At 43.0% G+C, this 16,787-nt stretch overlaps 1 protein-coding gene across 3 annotated transcripts in view; it reads left to right on the top strand.

Moving 5' to 3' along the window:
* The window catches only part of cntln (centlein, centrosomal protein), a 92,555-nt gene that overhangs the window by 32,893 nt on the left and 42,875 nt on the right, over positions 1 to 16,787 (top strand). For all 3 annotated transcript variants that reach the window (XM_085276650.1, XM_085276649.1, XM_085276648.1), the window contains 2 exons: positions 2,504 to 2,620; positions 11,872 to 11,972. In XM_085276650.1, the coding sequence (XP_085132776.1) occupies positions 2,504 to 2,620; positions 11,872 to 11,972 (218 nt within the window). The remainder of the gene's footprint in view (positions 1 to 2,503; positions 2,621 to 11,871; positions 11,973 to 16,787) is intronic.

The following is a 16,787-nucleotide window of genomic DNA, read 5'->3' as shown; positions in this document are numbered from 1 at the left end:
TTTTCAAAATGACCCTCTGGTAAAGGTACTTTCAAAAGTGCTGTGTTGAGTAGTGATCCAGCATGTTTCAGATATTCTTTAGCAAAGTCTATTCCTATTCTAGCATTTTATCCTTGGGGCTGATGAGTGTTTTGCACCTTGTGGTGAACCCTTTGTATTTGCTCTTGTGAAGTTTTCTCTTAATGTTAAATTTTTCAAGAATATGCTCACCTGCTTTAGAGTGTTTCTCATGTGGCTGAATGCTGTGAAGGGTTTTCTTTAGTATAGAAAGGAATCCTGTACTCGTAGTTTTTTTTTAAAGATATACCAAAGTGTCGATGTAGCAACAACTAATGTTTTTGCTATCTCTCCAATGTATATCTAATAAACTTCCAGCCTAATGGCATATTTCATTTACTTCAAGGGCGTCGTCCACATGTTTTATGTCCACCAAAAACGGCATCCTAATACAAATGCCACACATTAAATCAGCTCTAGACTATTTAGCTGCTTTACTGATGAAGCAAGAATAAAGGAATGTCCCATAGCTATCTATGACAAAACTACACAGGCAAGAAAAATTTGTAAACTCACTGGAATTACCAGAATTTTTCAATTTTTCCCTGAAAATGTGGTATGATCTTTATCAAAATTCCAGTTATGTTCAAAAGTTTTTCTTTTGTCAGTCTCCAGCATTGCCCAGCAAATTATTGATTAGATGATTGGTTTGTGTGCAATCAGCTGCCAAAAGATGTCAGCAATGTGTCTGTTAGCCAGTCCCGCCCAGAATAGAACTGCCAACCAATCGCAAATCAGAAGAACAGTCCATCGGCTGATCGGTATGCAGGCAATGTGCAGTTGGCCAGTCCCAGTGAAATCACCCTGCCATTCACCATTACTGCACCACCATATTTTCCCAAAATGGTGTGAAGAAGAGAGAGAGAAAAACCCAACTTCTTATTTATATTAGAGAAGGGAAAACATTTTTTAATCAGACTGGGGATGATGGGGGTGAGCAAATAAAATTAAAGGTTATTAAAGCATCCGTACTCTGATCAAAGTTGCGCCCATAAACAGATTCCCCCTGATTCAGAGCAATTAGCCGCAGCAGCGTGGAAAAGTTCTCTCTGTTTCCTCCTGCTTAATAATGGAAACAAGGATACCATAAGGGAGGATGCACTGAGGCCTGAAGAAGATGGCTCTCTCATGGCTCCATGTTCAACAGCTTTTAGGCCCACTGTAAACAAATTAAAATGTATAAAGCTTTACCATGACTTAATAAAGCTTCTTGCACATTTCTTAAGTAATGCAGATGATACACTGCAAACCGGAAATTGCACAGGGAGAATTGAAACAGCTGTGGGTAAAAGATCTTGTACTTACTCCAGGCACTTTTAATGTAGGTTTGGCTTCATTCATTGTGTGCTTTCAGAGAAATGTCAGTCTCTGTGCCTATAGAGTACAGTAAGGTTATGTATTAAATAGCTTTAGACTCTGGGAAACTAACACACTACTCCCATAGCACGCATGTACGGCCACACAACTACACTCTAAAGAAGTTCAAGGGCTTCAAATTGCTCACGGGGGCATTAGCAGTATTAAATGAAAACATTTGCCATTCCTCAGTAGCTTCTAACTCCCAGTCACCAGGGTTTAACTAGTATTAGCATAGCACGGCGGCATCTAGATAGCCAATAATGACCATGGGAAAAGGACCCCTCCGCAACAGCGACCCTCACAATCCATTTCCACACCCCTGCCACATTGATCGAGTGAAAATGAGAAGTCGGTGTGTCTGTGTGCGTGACAAAAACGGTATTCTCTTCTCATCTGCTTCTTTTGCAATCTGTGGATTTCTCACTAAAACCTGTTTTAGTTTGCAAATGAAAGGCTAATTGGAATTGAATGTGTTGGGCTCTGGCTGATTGATGAGTTGGATGTGTGCAGGGATGCAGTTGGGGGCAGTGGCGATGGTGTGTGTGTGTGTGTGTGTGTGTGTGTGTGTGTGTGTGTGTGTGTGTGTGTGTGTGTGTGTGTGTGTGTGTGTGTGATTTGAAATGGGAAGTTCAATGGAGGCGGCAGCTACTGAGCACAAAGTGTCATTAAGTATTCATAAGTGAGGTGTAGACATTTGAATGACCTCGTTTGCGAGTGTGTTTTTGCCATTATTTACATTTGCATGGCACACAGGGAATGCTCCACTGCCCTGCCACACGGGCAGTGCCCTGGGCTTTAACAAACATGCATACGTCGGTACATGATTTGCCACTGAAATGTCAAAGTCAAGGCTGCTCATTTGAATACTGCTAAAGATGGCTGAATAATAAAAACACAGCAACACTAAGGGGCCTTGTTACCCAGAGTGAATTGGCCAGAGGCAGCAAGTTGATGTATAGTACCAACAATTTTCCCTTGTTAGTAGGTTTACTTTCCTTATGTCCGTATGTGTGCCAAGTGAGCCTGTGTTTTTCAGTTTCGCTTGTCTATGCATCTACACTTTGGTCTTCTTTTGTTGTGTGTCTAGGCCAGGTGGAAGGATACAGCGTGCAGCGCCGTGGCAGCTGCGGCAAGAGGACAGTGATGCTGTATGGAATGAGCTGGCCTACTTGAAAAACCTCACCAGAAAACTCTCTATTGAAAAGTAAGTTGCCTGCATTAAAAATTCCCTGCCTGAAAACTTCCAATCTTTAAGTTGCAGTAGACTTGTTAGCTCACATGTGCACCTAGAGTTTAGCAACAGTGCTGACACTCCCAGCTTGAAGTTACTTGAGAGATGCTTTTCATTTCATGTTACTTCTTTGTTACTTCTTCTCTTTGCTCCTTCTTTTGTCTTTAGTCTGTCTCTGGATGTAGTGTAGCCATTGTCTTGTTTGATCTAGAGAAGCCCCCTGTAACCGTACCACTAACACTGACCCTCTGCAGTGCTACACAAAGCTTGGCCTAAAGCCATGGTCTACCTCTCTCCAGTCTTCCCTAGCCTTCACCTCTGCTCACCTCTTCCCTTCTCTATCTCGTGCCTCTGTAACCTCCCCTTACCCTCTTCCTACTTGTCTTCCCAGTTGTCTCCCTCCGGCCTTCTGTGATGCTGCAGTAGGCTGAGGCCAGAATTCTAGTACTTCCCCACCACCACCCCCTTCATTGCTTTCCCCTCTGCTCACCCCCCTGCCCTGTCCTCCTAATCCCAGCTGAGCTCATTATGATATAGCCCGGCTGGCTCTCTCCAAGCCTGAGCTGTCCGAGCTAATTACAGGCTAGCAGCCCTAGTGCCGCTGATGCTGCCTGTTAAGGGATGTCCGTCCGCCTGCCTGCCTGCCTGGCCACGACTAGAACTGAGCAGACCCGAGCACAATATGATATAGAGGCGGGGCGTGTGGGAGTGAACAGACCGCAGTGAACATGCAGGTTCCTTGGAACTGACCTGCAAGGAAAACCACAAGGGATGGAGAGCTGCTGGCCTCCTTCCTAGCTGTGCAACTGCCTCATCCTTAGGGGTTGGTGTTGATCCCCCTCATGTGCCCCTGACCAGCACTCCACCTCATTTCCTCCTTTCCCGGCCCTCACATGCGACCTCACGACGGTCGCTTGTGGAAAGTAAACTTGGCTGAGATGTTTTTAACTTGCACTTTAGAAACAAAACCTCTCAATTCCAGGGCAAGCATCTTCACACACGTACAGCTCAGCAGGTTCCCTGTCACTTTTCCCATCTTTATTCTGCTCCTCCTTTCATACCTGTTGTGAGAATTAGCAGGAGTGAAAATAGTTTGGGACTGTGAACAAAGCCAGCTTAACCAAAAAGCTTTACTTTCCCGCAACTCACAATGCAAATTTCAGTTGAATGAGTCCATCCTAGTGCAAATAATCAAAGACGGTCCTGTTACCCTAAAGCAAATGCCAGGAAAGACTTGGGGCATGGAGGGAAAAATTTGCTTTTCACTGACTAGTATAATAATAAATGTGTTCATAACAGTTCTGTCAGATAAGTGTAATTGTTGTCTCATAACAGCTAAAATAAAGGCCCTTATTAAGCTTTAAATAGCTAGTGGTTGGTTTAGAGGAGAGTCTCTGTATAAACTCTATTTGTCTTTCATTTGGTTTCCTCATTGTCATGATATCATTCACAGATGCCTTCTTTCACCTTCTCCAAAAACAGCACATTTAAAGCACTGTCTTGAGGCCCAAATGACCATTTCCCACAATGAATATTGCTCTGATAACTTGTGTACAGTGGGTCCCTAAAGCACTAAGAGAGGGTTATCAAAACCAGCCCCCTGTAATCTAAGCACTTGAATAGCAGGGTGAGGAGGAAGGTGAAACAGGTCTGTTCTGTTTGTTCGCTGATTTGTCGGCTCCCTGTGGTTTAATTTAAGGATGAATTAGGCAACAAATTACTTATTATTTGACAACTTTTTACTTGAAAATCATAGCAAACACCTATTGCGTGAACTTGCAGGAAGGATGACTTTTCATGTAACATTAATAAAGGTCTCTTTGGGCAGCACACGCAGCTAATACTAATTTGTTGAGTTTTGAAATGCTTTTGAATGAGTATTATTTTAGGCTCAAGTCTGTATGAATATGAATCAGGTCTGTAAACTGGCAGCACTTTATAATAATGTCACACTATTATGCATTAGTAAGGTCTTAGTTCCTTATTAAGAAGTGCTTAATTAATCATTTATACAGCATTGCTCTTTAGTATGTCATTTATAAATTCAAATATATTTATCCATCGTTTACTGTTATCCCATATACAGCTATCACTACTGTATCGCTATTATTGCTGCTATATTAATGTTAGTAATAATCATAATCATAGACATAGAAATAGAAATAGTAGTATATTTGTATTTATAAATGGCATACTACAGAGAAGTAATGCTATATAAATGATGAATGCACTTGCTAATACCTTTGCTTCTGCACGGACAAAACATTAGTGCTGTTGGTCACTGATGTTAGGTCATAAAGGTGCATTCCAAGCTTTAAAATTTTACAATTCCTACCTCCAACTTGGAAAAAGTCTGTTTCCAAAACAATTGCCTAGAAAACAGGATAAACAGGATGCAATAATTTACAAAATATTAGAACGTATCACCAAGTCAACATATTAAATGCTGACTTACAGTATTTAATGCACGTCTCCACGCTTAAATTTCTCAAAGGTGGCGTGCCAGATTTGGTGACCCCACTTTTAATGTAGCATTAAAAGACTAACAAAAGTTGTGTATTTCCTGTTTCCTGAGAAGTGCAAATTGTTTTATGTGGGACTAAGTTTAGATCATAGGCATATGGTGGGGGAAAAAAGGAGGGAAAGCATATCCCTGGGGGAAATAAAATGTGGTGGTCCATTTTTCTAATTGTAATTTTCTAAAGGCCATTTCCTCTTTAGTGATTTGATATGCCATGTTGCATTTGGCACAGCTCAGCTTATGCAGTTCCTTACAGCTGGCAGTGTTGCCAGCACTGGGAGGACGCAGAGCATCTTGATCTCCTCTTTATTTTGTCTCCCCTAATCACTTATCTCAAAACACGAACAGATTTTTTTAGCTGCTCTTTCTGTTTAATGCCTCTCAGTATTAGGCTATATTCCTGCTGAGCTCTGCTCTATCATGGTTATTTTGCATTTCATCACAACCCATCTCTCCAGTTGTACCATTAGCCTTCCAATATTAGCTGCTAGTTTTTACAGATACTGCTTTAACAGCCACTAGAGTCACACAGTGAATTTCTTTAGTTTTCCACTTTTCTGTAGTGATCGGTGATGCGGGCTCAAAATTATGTCACAATATTTAAAGATAATTTACTGACAATTTAAAAAAAGAAAAGAAAAATAACTGAGTGTTTTGTTGATGCTTGAAAGCAGCATTTATAAATCTTTTCAAATGCACCACAGTCTTCGATAATGCACTTCCTAATTGGAACTCTAAATATATTGAAACAAGATGCCAACAGCAGCATTATAGTAGTGGCCCAGTATCATATCCAGTCCTACAGCATAAGTCAAATATCAACATAAAAGCTTTAAATTTAAAATAAAATTATAGTATAGCCACTGGTCTAAACCTTGGTTTTCCATCCACTGTTTGCTTTCCCTGTCATATGGAGTGCATCTAGCCAGTGCTCCATCAACACCCATTTGAGCCATTTGTTCACATTTGGGTCACACATCACCAGGTAGTTGTTCCTCCTCCTTCATAACCTGATTTTACTCAATGGTCTGTTTTTTTTTTTTTTGCCTCAAGTGGTAAAACACATGTTGTTTCCACCTTTAGTGGGAACAGTTTACTTGCATATTTTGCAGAGTGCTGTGCTTTGCCAGAGGTTGCTAAAGTAGCTTCCTTTTTAGGCACCAAATGGTCATCAGAGGCTGACATCTGACTCTTGCTCTTAGACATGCCTGGGCTTGTGTCCTTGTTGTACACACTAGGGAACATAAAGGCACGCTGTTGCGAGCAATAATAGCATGATAAGATATTTTTATATAACATAAAAACATTTATATTGGTGTTATCACAGCCAGTATGATGTGACATAGCCCTTCTTGCATCTCAATAACATTTCTGAATTGATGCTAGATCACAGCTGTGTTTTTTTTTTTTTTTTTTCTGAAACAGTTGTTTGGGCAGCGTGGTGGTGTAGTGTCACATTACAACAAGAAGATCCTGGGTTCTAGCTCCCCACAATCATGATAAATGGATGAAGAGATGGATAAATTGATTTTTTTTTTAATGGGAAACATTGAGTGTGTGTTAAAAATAGCAGTTTTGGAGGAGACAGTTGACCTAATGTTGTCCTCTTCCCCTCACCCCAAACTGGTCCAGGCAGATGGCCGGGCTCAGGGAGGGCCGTCTGGGGCTCTTGAGGTTTCTTCCTGATAAAAGGGAGTTTTTCCTTCCCACTGTCACAAAAACACTTGCTGATACGGTGTCATGACTATTTTCTCTGTACTAGTGTAAGCACTTTGAAGCAGCTGTTGTTGTGAGTTGTTGCTATATAAATAAAACTGAACTAAAAAAAATGTATATACTGGAAGTTAAAGAACGAGTTTAAATATTTCCATAAGGTTTATGTTAACCCATGCTTTGAACGGTTCATCATTAGGGCCCACTTTGATGGTTTTTGCTGTTCATCGATACAAGGTTTCATACAAAATCCTTTATGTAATAATGTCATCATAACCAGATCAGTATAAAGGGCAATGTAAACATTCAGCATTTAAACCTGTTTAGAGTATCTCTTAGCTTTCTCTATGTTTTTTAAACAAAAATAACATAATAAGACAAAAAATAATAAGACAAATAAACTAACTGACACCAAGGACTATTTCCTACTGGTGTTGGTACGTAGCTGAAAAGCAACTGTGGGCATGGTATGCTAGAAAATTCGCATTGGGATCATTTTATCTGCCTCATTATGCATCTGTCTGCGGCGCTCCATGTCCGTGCTTGTTAATTGTTGTTAAAGGTCTGTTGGTAAAAAGAGGCAGGATTATTTAGGCTCCATAAACAGAATAAACACATGCAGTGCACCCTCAGACTTAAGATGCTATACTCAGACGACATCAAAGCATAAATTAGCTAGCGATTACTGGGGAAAAAGCCTTTGAGATCATTTGCAGTGCTCCTCTGTAGAGAGTGACCATTATGGACGTGAACCTCCCCAATAAGCGACGTTGACTCTAATTAAGTTTAATAAAGTTTACCCTCATATTCCTCTATTTTTTTTTCGTTTCATCTTGATTTGCTAAAAGGTATTAGAAGTAATGAGAGTCTTTTGCCTCCCGGACCAGGGCTTAGTTGGAGGAGGGACACATTTGTTCACACAAACAGACACACAAACAGAATGTTACATGCATTTTCCTAAATCAGACAACTAAGGTTTTCCCTCATTAATTATTTGGAAAGTCAGTTACTATGCTAAAAAAAAGCCATCTTTACACTTAGCTGGTAATTATGTTGCAGGCTTTAGTGGGTCATCTTATCCCAGCGGTCCCCAACCTTTTTTGCGCCACGGACCGGTTTATGCCTGACAATATTTTCACGGACCGGCCTTTAAGGTGTCGCGGATAAATACAACAAAATAAAACTAGTACCGGTACTGAAAAAAAGAAGATTTATTCATAACACACGTGAAAAGACCCAGGAAAACCAAGTTAACGTTAAAAACGATAACAAAATAACGCTGAAAACTGATAAAAACCCTGAAAACCATACATTTCACACCTGAGCCTCAACTCTCGCGGCCCGGTACCAAACGACTCACGGACCGGTACCGAGGCCCGGGGGTTGGGGACCGCTGTCTTATCCGATCTTATCGAGACAACATTACAACTCTCACAAACACTATTCATACTTGCAGTAGAAAACAGTATGTCTTTTTTTTTGGTCAAATTTAAAAAGTTTTTAATGGACAGGCCTTCTCATTCCCATGTTAAAAAAAATACACCATTATGATATTGTTTGATTTCATTTTAGGATACCTAACGGCATCAACAAGCCTCTTTAACCATGAGTAAAGTGGACATCCTAGGTTGTGGTTGTAACACAAATCCCCATTTACTTCTCAGATGATTGGCCTATGGCAGGAGTACCAACCTCTTCGAGATCCACTGCTGCCGCTGCCGCTGCATTGCCCACGGCTAAAAGTAGATCACAGAGGAACGTGAACTCCACCAGTCACTGTTTCTGCTGACAGCAGTGGCTTATCCGCTGAAACTCCCTCCATGAACAAACAGCCTCCTAGTCCGAGTTTAACCATGGGGGAAATCTCCCCACACACCCCAAAAACAGGAATCTTTCCCCAGTGATGAAAATGCCAGTGGTGTTTTCACTTTCTCACCCTGTTCCCCGCTCTGTGCCGAGAGAGAAACCAAGAGGAGGCTGGCGTGTGAAATCACAATGGCTGCGAATGATGCGTTGCGTTGTACACAATTGTGAAGGAAAACACTGGCAGTTTGTGCTCTAAGCTGTTTTCGGCGCAGCACATGTAGAGCTGAGATCAAATGACATGGAGTGGATAGCTTGTGGCTGAAGTACCAGCACAGCATGAGCGCGAAAATGTTTTTTAAAACGGGGCCAAAAGAGCGGCGTGAGACATAGACTTACATTGTAGACCACATCATTAGCAAACATAACACCTGTCTGTTGCCTTTAGTTTAGTTTCTGCCAAGAAACTTCTTTTGCTTTTATGCCTGCTGAGTGTTTTTTTTTTTTCTCTTTTACCTTAGGTGAAGCGGCAAGTTGAGAGGGAATTGAAAATTGTCCAGCTAGCTTCATTTGATTTATCATCCTGATTAAAAAAAAAAGAAAAGAAAAAAAAAGACTCAAAGAACTCTGTAGGAGTTGAAGCTTTAGAGAACATTTTCTCCTTAGCAATATGTAGTATATGACAGGAAATCATGGCTTCATTTCAAATAAATTTCACGTTACTGGAGGTAGTGCAACATAGGGAAAAGATGGGGAAGGTAATTTGTTTCAGGTGCAGGTTGGTGTAGTTTGATGCACATCTAATTTGAAATCACATTTTTGACATTTTTATTTCACTAAGAAAAGAGAGAGGTTGTAAAAACTGGAAAGTAAGAAAACAGAAAACTTGTGGGACTTGTTAAGGTTCAAAAAATATTGGGGATGGACACCAGAGGAAAAACCCACAATAACAACACTGGTCCGGTCGGGTTGAGTCAAACGATGATTTAATGATCACACACATGGGAGATGAAAGATAAAGATAATTTAACATTTAACTTTAAAACTGAAACAAATGGAACAAATAGCATAGCAGTCAATTCTAAAATGCAAATTCACCAGTGAACCAAAGGTGTTTAAATGTTTTGGGTGGGTTGCACGGTTGCCGTACATTTTCTTCTGGAAAATCTCTTATAGATATGAGCAGAGTCTGCCACAACTGTTACTGAGTACAAGTTGCAGTAGTCTTCCATCTACAGGATGTTATGCTGTGAAACTGCAGTCCCCTGGCCAATGAACTCCATTTGCAATCCAATTTCTTCTTCATCTAAGAAACTATGCTTATCCTTCAGCAAAACTGAAAGTTTTACATATGAGCTTTGGTTGAGCATCAATACCATCAGCATCCAAACAGGCATAAAAAAGAAACATGAGATGGAGCAGGCTCCTTTCACACACTGCATATTTCAGCTCATTTGTCCCATTAACAGCCTGGACACATAAGGCAGTGCCTCTGCTTCATCGACTGGAGTTCATTTATGGAGGAAAATCTATAGAAGAGCGACACATATCCATCTGCTTCCTCACTCCCTTTGGGAGAGTCATTTGTGTACTTATTTAGGCTGTGGTCAGCCATTAGACTATGCCTCTCTGCTGGACTGTGTGGACTAAAATGCTAATTACTTCCCATCCCTTTGCTATGCTGATAACTTCTTCCATGTAATTTTCTTGCCATATGTCTGGAAGAATCTCTTGGTTGGTGTAGCAAAATTAGATTGGTTGAAACAGGTGCCGAGTTTGTGTTAATTGGCATTATGCACATCATAATTCACCCTTACCACAAATGCCCTTTTACTACTCAAATGCTTCATAATGGAACATGCTTGCTCAGCTTACCACAAGCTTTAAGAATCAGCCAGGAGGAAGACCTGCCTTTGTAATGAGGTTAACTGAGGGAAGAATGCCACTATAGTAGGAGCTTGTTTCTAGTGTTTCTCTTTGACTCCGTGGAGCAAAGGGGAGGGAAATTAGGTGTGTGTTTCAGGTGTGGTTGTCTCAGTGGGTTTGTGTGTATCCTCAGTAGACTTCAGTTGGGGTCCTAATAATAACTTGAAAGTGCAAAGTCTAGAGCATGGCTCCACATAATTAGCCTTTAGCAGGAATCAAGCTAATTGCAGAGAGGTAATTGGGCACACTTTACAGTCTGTTTGTCTGCCGTGATACACACAAACACCCACAGTTACACACTGTACTTTCCCACCTTGGCGTTTCATGTTGCTTGTCACTTTGATTTCCAGATGAATTAAAAAGCATTTTAATTAGTTGATTTCTTCGCCGTGTCATCTTTTTTTTTTCCTTGGGAACAGAAGCCAGCAGATAAGATTCGAGTTAAAAAGTCCATTAAAAGTTTCTACATTAATGGCTTCCACAGTGGAATTGAGAGTAAAAGATTCTCATCACACAGTTCTTGTGTTGATTGTTTTTTTGCGTTTCTTTGTTACTCCTTTCATATTTTACTGTTCTACAGCCACAAACCTTTGGAAATAAATGTTGTGCAACTTTACTCATTTTGGGAAACTGAAAATGATGTTCAAAATTGTTGGTTGGTTCTAGTTTTTATGATTATGCTACTAAGTAAAGAAGAAATGCAATTGTCAAATTTCAAATTCTATGATATTATCGCTGTGTGACCTTTTGACATGTGCACTGACCTTGAATTTGACCTTCCTAGTAGCAGGAGATCTGTAATACTGCAAAGTGAACTTAGAATTTTTTAAAGCAAATTGAAATATCCCAGCAGTTTTCATTTTCTTTCACAATATGCTGTTGAAAATACGAGTGGGCGATATAGGAAAAAAAATTCTGAATAACGTATCGGTGATTCCAGCTGGCAATTTATTAATGCAAACACAGCATTATACACAATTTAAACTCAACTAAACAATAAACATAGGTGTAATACATATATATATATTTTTTTTTTTATTTTTTTTTTATTTAAAAAAATATTAAATATCTCACAAACAGTAGCCAATCAGCTATTTCATACGTCATATCTGGACTCAGTACATCAAAATCTATCAAAAAGAAATAAAACATTTTATCTCTGAAGCACACGTCTGAAAAATGATTAACCAGTGTTTCAAAAAACATAGATTTGACTTAGCAAACTTTGTTTGAAGGAAATTTGATGTTGTGTTTAATGCAGAGCTGGCTTGGAAGAAGAGCTTGACATGCTGCGAGTCCAGGCTGCTATGGACCGGGCCACAGTAAAGGAACTCCACCTCTGTCTTGCAAACAAACACCAAGGTGAGCATTTTCCTTCACACTAGTTCTTCTTTTTGTCAGGGAGTGCCTTAAAAATTACAAAATAATGTTTTTCTCTTTGGTCTTTATTAATTTGAATGCATGTTTTAATTTGTCTGAAAATAATGAAACTAAACTGAATTCTACGCAGTTATTCTGTTTTTAATTTTAAGCTCATTTTGTTTGCAATGCTACTTCTTCTTCTTCTTCTTCTTTTTTTTTTTTTAATTAAGCACTGGTCTGGTCAGGGCCATGTGCATTACTGCGCGGATTTAATAAGACTACTCCCAGGAGAATTCATAGGACAACTCAATTAAGACTTGATCAACTCCTGGTAAATTGATTAGGACATCAAGTGTGGTGTCCATCTTGTCTGCATGTATTATTCCTGGTGTTAAAAATTACATCCCTTTTAATCCAATCTGCTGCTTTGTCAGATGCTGACCACTGCAACCAGTGACCTTAATTAACTAGTTCAATAACAGATCTGTTCTATATCACTTTAATTTTCTTCACAGCCAATGATGGTGTCTGGTGAAGATGCAAGCATGTGATTTAAAGGATTGCACTAATTAAAATAGTGGCTTGACTTCTGTTGACAGTCTAGTTAGGAATATGAGAAAGCAGCCTCTGTTGAAAGGACATGCTTGGCTTTACATTTTGTCAGGGAAGAATCCCTTAACTTTGAAGGAGTGTGGTCTCAGCAATAGATAGGCATCTGTGTTTTCTGATTTGGTATAGTTTTAATACAGATTATGAACATGTCTGCTGTTTTGCAGTTCAAATAAGGTTACACCATTGTGGCAACATTCAGAATATTTCATATTAAATCTAGACTGAACTGAGTATATTTGGAGTCAGTTGGACATAAAGTCAAGACTCTTAAGAGGAAATTATGGATGGCCATAAGATTTACTCCTGAGGAACCGCTTTGACCCGATCAAAAAGATGCAAGGTTCAGTCGCTCACACCAGGATCACACTAACGAAAGACAGCAGATGAAAGGAACGGAGTCTTTGTGCTGCTTCCTATGAGGAGACACGGGAGGGATGTTAATGTATGCTGCAGTGCCAGAACCTCCTTCAACAGTGGGTGACTAGGGAGCCACCACGTCTTCTTATCAAGGTAGTGCTGAGGTGCCAACTCCCATGCCACCAGTGCTGGAGCTGGATAATTGTCTCCCAACCTGGTTATGTACCCAGCGAACACAGCAGCCCTCCTGTCCTATTTGGTGCTCTGTCTGATTGAATGTGACATGTAGGGAAGACAAAAGGGCAGGCTAATTCAAAGTAACAAACTTCCCTGGGCAAAGCATCAATGCAAAGCAAGGGAGCAGCAGCTCTTTACAACATGACCCTCTCTCTTTTTCCTCTCTGCTTCTGTGGCCGCTTTTTTCCCCTCAACTCGTTCTCCAAAAGATCAAGTGACCTAAAAAGTCAAGGTCCTGAATATTTAATGTTTCCAGCCTCATTGTACAAATTATTTTGGTCATCCCGTCAGGAATGTTTAAATAGGAAAGAAAGAAAAGCAGAATGTTTTGTATTGTTCTCTTTCAAACATTCGTTTCGGTGTCTCACTATGGGGAACACTCTCTCAGCGTTGTCCTCAGAAGCCTCTATATCATTACTCCAGCCAGCATTGGCTGGCAGTCGTGACGCTTGCGTCAGGGAGGGGCCACCCTCCTCCCTATAAAAGGGTGTGACGCAGCATCACCCATCATTCAATTTCCTCTTCTCGCTTCTTAGAAACCTCATCTCTCCTGACTGTGAACGTGAGTCCTAGCTTAACTGTCCATGCGAGCAAGCTAACACCTTGGTCACCGGGCGCTAGCACGGTTCGCGTTTCGAGTCGCTTGCTCATCACCACAGAGCCAGGTCGGAGAGTGTGTTACCTGCCACCACGCACCTAGCACAACAGCTAGCTGACCAAGCTAACAGTTTTTTGCTACACACGGTCACCAAGCCAGGTAGCACAAGCGCTAGCCACCACACTAGCTAGGTCATACTAGCTCACCATAGCTATCCGACCGAGAGAAAAGAAAGAAAAAAAAAAAAAAGATCAGCGTTAGCCGTCCAGCCAATTCCAAGCTAGCTCCACCAAGCTTCCTTAATATGGCAGACTGCAAACCACTGACCAGAATTTGCCCCTGCGGTTGCAAAATCTCAGGTTCAGATACACATGACGCGTGTGTGATGTGCCTCGGGCTGCAACATGCCCAAACGGCTATTTCCACACCGGGTTCATGTGAACACTGCGCTTGCTTCACCCTAAAAAGTCTTCGCCGAAGGCTAGCCCGCCAGGCTAGCCTGTCAAAGAAGGACCCAATGCTGTCTCCAATCGGCCCACCGATGGAGCACACTGAGTCAGCCACACCAGGCACCAGCTGGGGCGACGAGATGGATATCGTCCTCCCACTGGCGGATGATGCCGAGGTCAGCTGCGAAGCTATGTTGTCTGATTCCCTCGAGGCTAATGATGAGCTACTCAGCGAATCCTCTGAGGGAGCGTCGGAACATCTTGTCTCGGACGAGCATGACAACGTTTTCTTTGCCCCCTCTTCTGCGACACAAGGGGCCGATTGTGATAACCCCGGCACACAGTCCCGCGGCATGGAGCTATTTGACGTTGCGAAATGGGCAGCTGAAAAGCTGGCGATCCCATGGCCCGCGGTGACAACGGAGACCTCCACCTCACGATACGAGGGTAAAAGGCTCCCCAAAGTGAAGTGCACTACTAAGCAGATACTGCCGCTTTTCCCCGAATGCGTGGACGAGGTTTCCATGTCATCTGGTCCGTCCCTGCCCTCCAAGGCCAAACGCCTGCAGTCCTCCCTGGCTGACAAGGCGTGTAAATCAGTTGCCACCACCGTGAGGGCATTGAACGCCTCATCGCTCCTGCTAGCCTACTCGGCGGAGCTCCAGGACCAGACTGCTGCGAACCTGGATGCTAGCAAGCTGTGGGAAGAGCTGGGCATTGTTACGGACCAGTGTCTCCACCTCACTAGAGCAGCAGTACAAGCGGCGGGCAGAGCTCTCAGCATCATCGTCCTACAGGAGAGGGCCAGATGGCTGAACTTGTCGGAGCTTTCAGATGGAGAAAAACGTGACATTCTGGATGAAAGCATCGACCCCGCTGGCCTTTTCGGGACCGCCGCTGCCACCATGCAAAGACAGTTCGAGAAGAAAAAGAACAAGGGAGAGGCCCTGCAGCTGTGTCTCCCTCGGAAGACCCCCCTCCTCCCAGTTGCCGAATGTTCGCTCAGGTCACCAGCCGGCGTGCCGATGTTTAGAATCCCTCGCCGCCCAGCCCCACAGGTTGCAGCCCAGGGTCCCCTAGGATCGCAGAACCCTAAGACCCACTGGCCCAGGAAACATGTCCCGCCTGCTGCCGCTCAGGGTGCCCCACCACCAGCCAAGAAGTCGGACCGCAAGAAGAAGCGGACTGCCTAACATCCCCCACGGGGAGATCGGAGCCGGACCAGCCCGGGCTCCAAGTCCATTCGGAGAAGTGTGTTCTGCCTCCACCTTTCAGCGCCTGGGACTCGAGTTGGATCCCACAGAGCGCATTTCAACAAAGAGACGACGAGACACTGTTCAGCTGAATCAAGCATGTCACACAAAAACACACTGTTTATTAAAAATTTACCCATTGCATCCAGGCATGTTGCCAAGGGCACGGGAAAAATGTGTGAAAAACACAGAGTATGTTGAAAAACATAATGCCCCCACGCACCCAGACACCACCGGGGTCGATTCCCTCAGTGGTGTCCGGCCCCACGAGCGCTGGTCAAGCGCAGGCCGCCCGCGCATGCGCAGTCGGGTCTGGCCCACAGGACCAGTTTCCGCCACAAGAGGGAGCCAAAGCTCCGTCTACTGTGGAGTGCCTGTCTTTGGGGCCGCTGTCAGCAAGAATAGAGAGATGGCGAGCTCTCGCTGCGCCAGAATGGGTTGTGAGGACATTAGGGTGAGGCTATCGTTTACAATTCGCAACCACCCCTCCCAGATTTCACAGAGTGATTTTCTCTCTTGCAAAAGGCGAATCAGCCAGGATCCTGCAAGAAGAAATAACTACCTTGCTATCAAAGGGAGCAGTACGAGAAATACCCCAGGAGCAGAGCCAATGCGGCTTTTACTCAAAGTATTTTCCCGTAGGCCCAAGAAGGGAGGGGGACTGCGTCCGATACTGGACCTACGGGCTCTGAATCAGCATCTGAGGTCATACAAATTCAGGATGTTGACGACCACCACTCTGCTGCATGTAGTGCGCCCAGGCGATTGGTTTACATCAATAGACCTGAAGGACGCATATTTTCACATCCCTATTTACCCGCCTCACAGAAAATTCCTGCGCTTTGCGGGCGGGTTACGGTCCCGTCCTTTGCACATGCTGGCTCGCAGACTGATAATGTGGATCAGCATCAATCTGTTGTCACTGAGAGCTACTCACATTCCAGGAGCTCTGAACTTGGGAGCAGACTTAATGTCCAGGGGAAACCCGCAGTACGGGGACTGGACCGTGCACCCACATGTGGTGACCCAAATCTGGACCCGCTTTGGCCACCCACAGGTCGATCTGTTTGCCTCGAGGGAGAACGCTCAGTGTCCACTGTATTTCTCCCAGAGGGACCAGGAGGCTCCACTAGGGGTAGCTCACAACTGGCCACAAGCTCTGCTTTATGCGTTCCCTCCACTGGCCTTAATTTTTCCCACTCTAACCAGAGTGAGAGAGAGAGGGCTAACAATGATATTGATCGCCCCAAGGTGGACGAGGTCCCATTGGTTAGCGGAGATTATGCCCGTCTTGTGGAGCGAACCTTGG

The sequence above is a fragment of the Mchenga conophoros genome, linkage group LG6 (assembly GCF_057382185.1).
Source record: "Mchenga conophoros isolate Kocher_MC1m ecotype Shallow Benthic linkage group LG6, M_conophoros_male_GT1.1, whole genome shotgun sequence".
NCBI classification, from domain to species: domain Eukaryota; kingdom Metazoa; phylum Chordata; class Actinopteri; order Cichliformes; family Cichlidae; genus Mchenga; species Mchenga conophoros.
The sequence above is the reverse complement of the archived record's forward strand: the minus strand, read 5'-3'. Positions and strand labels throughout refer to the sequence as shown.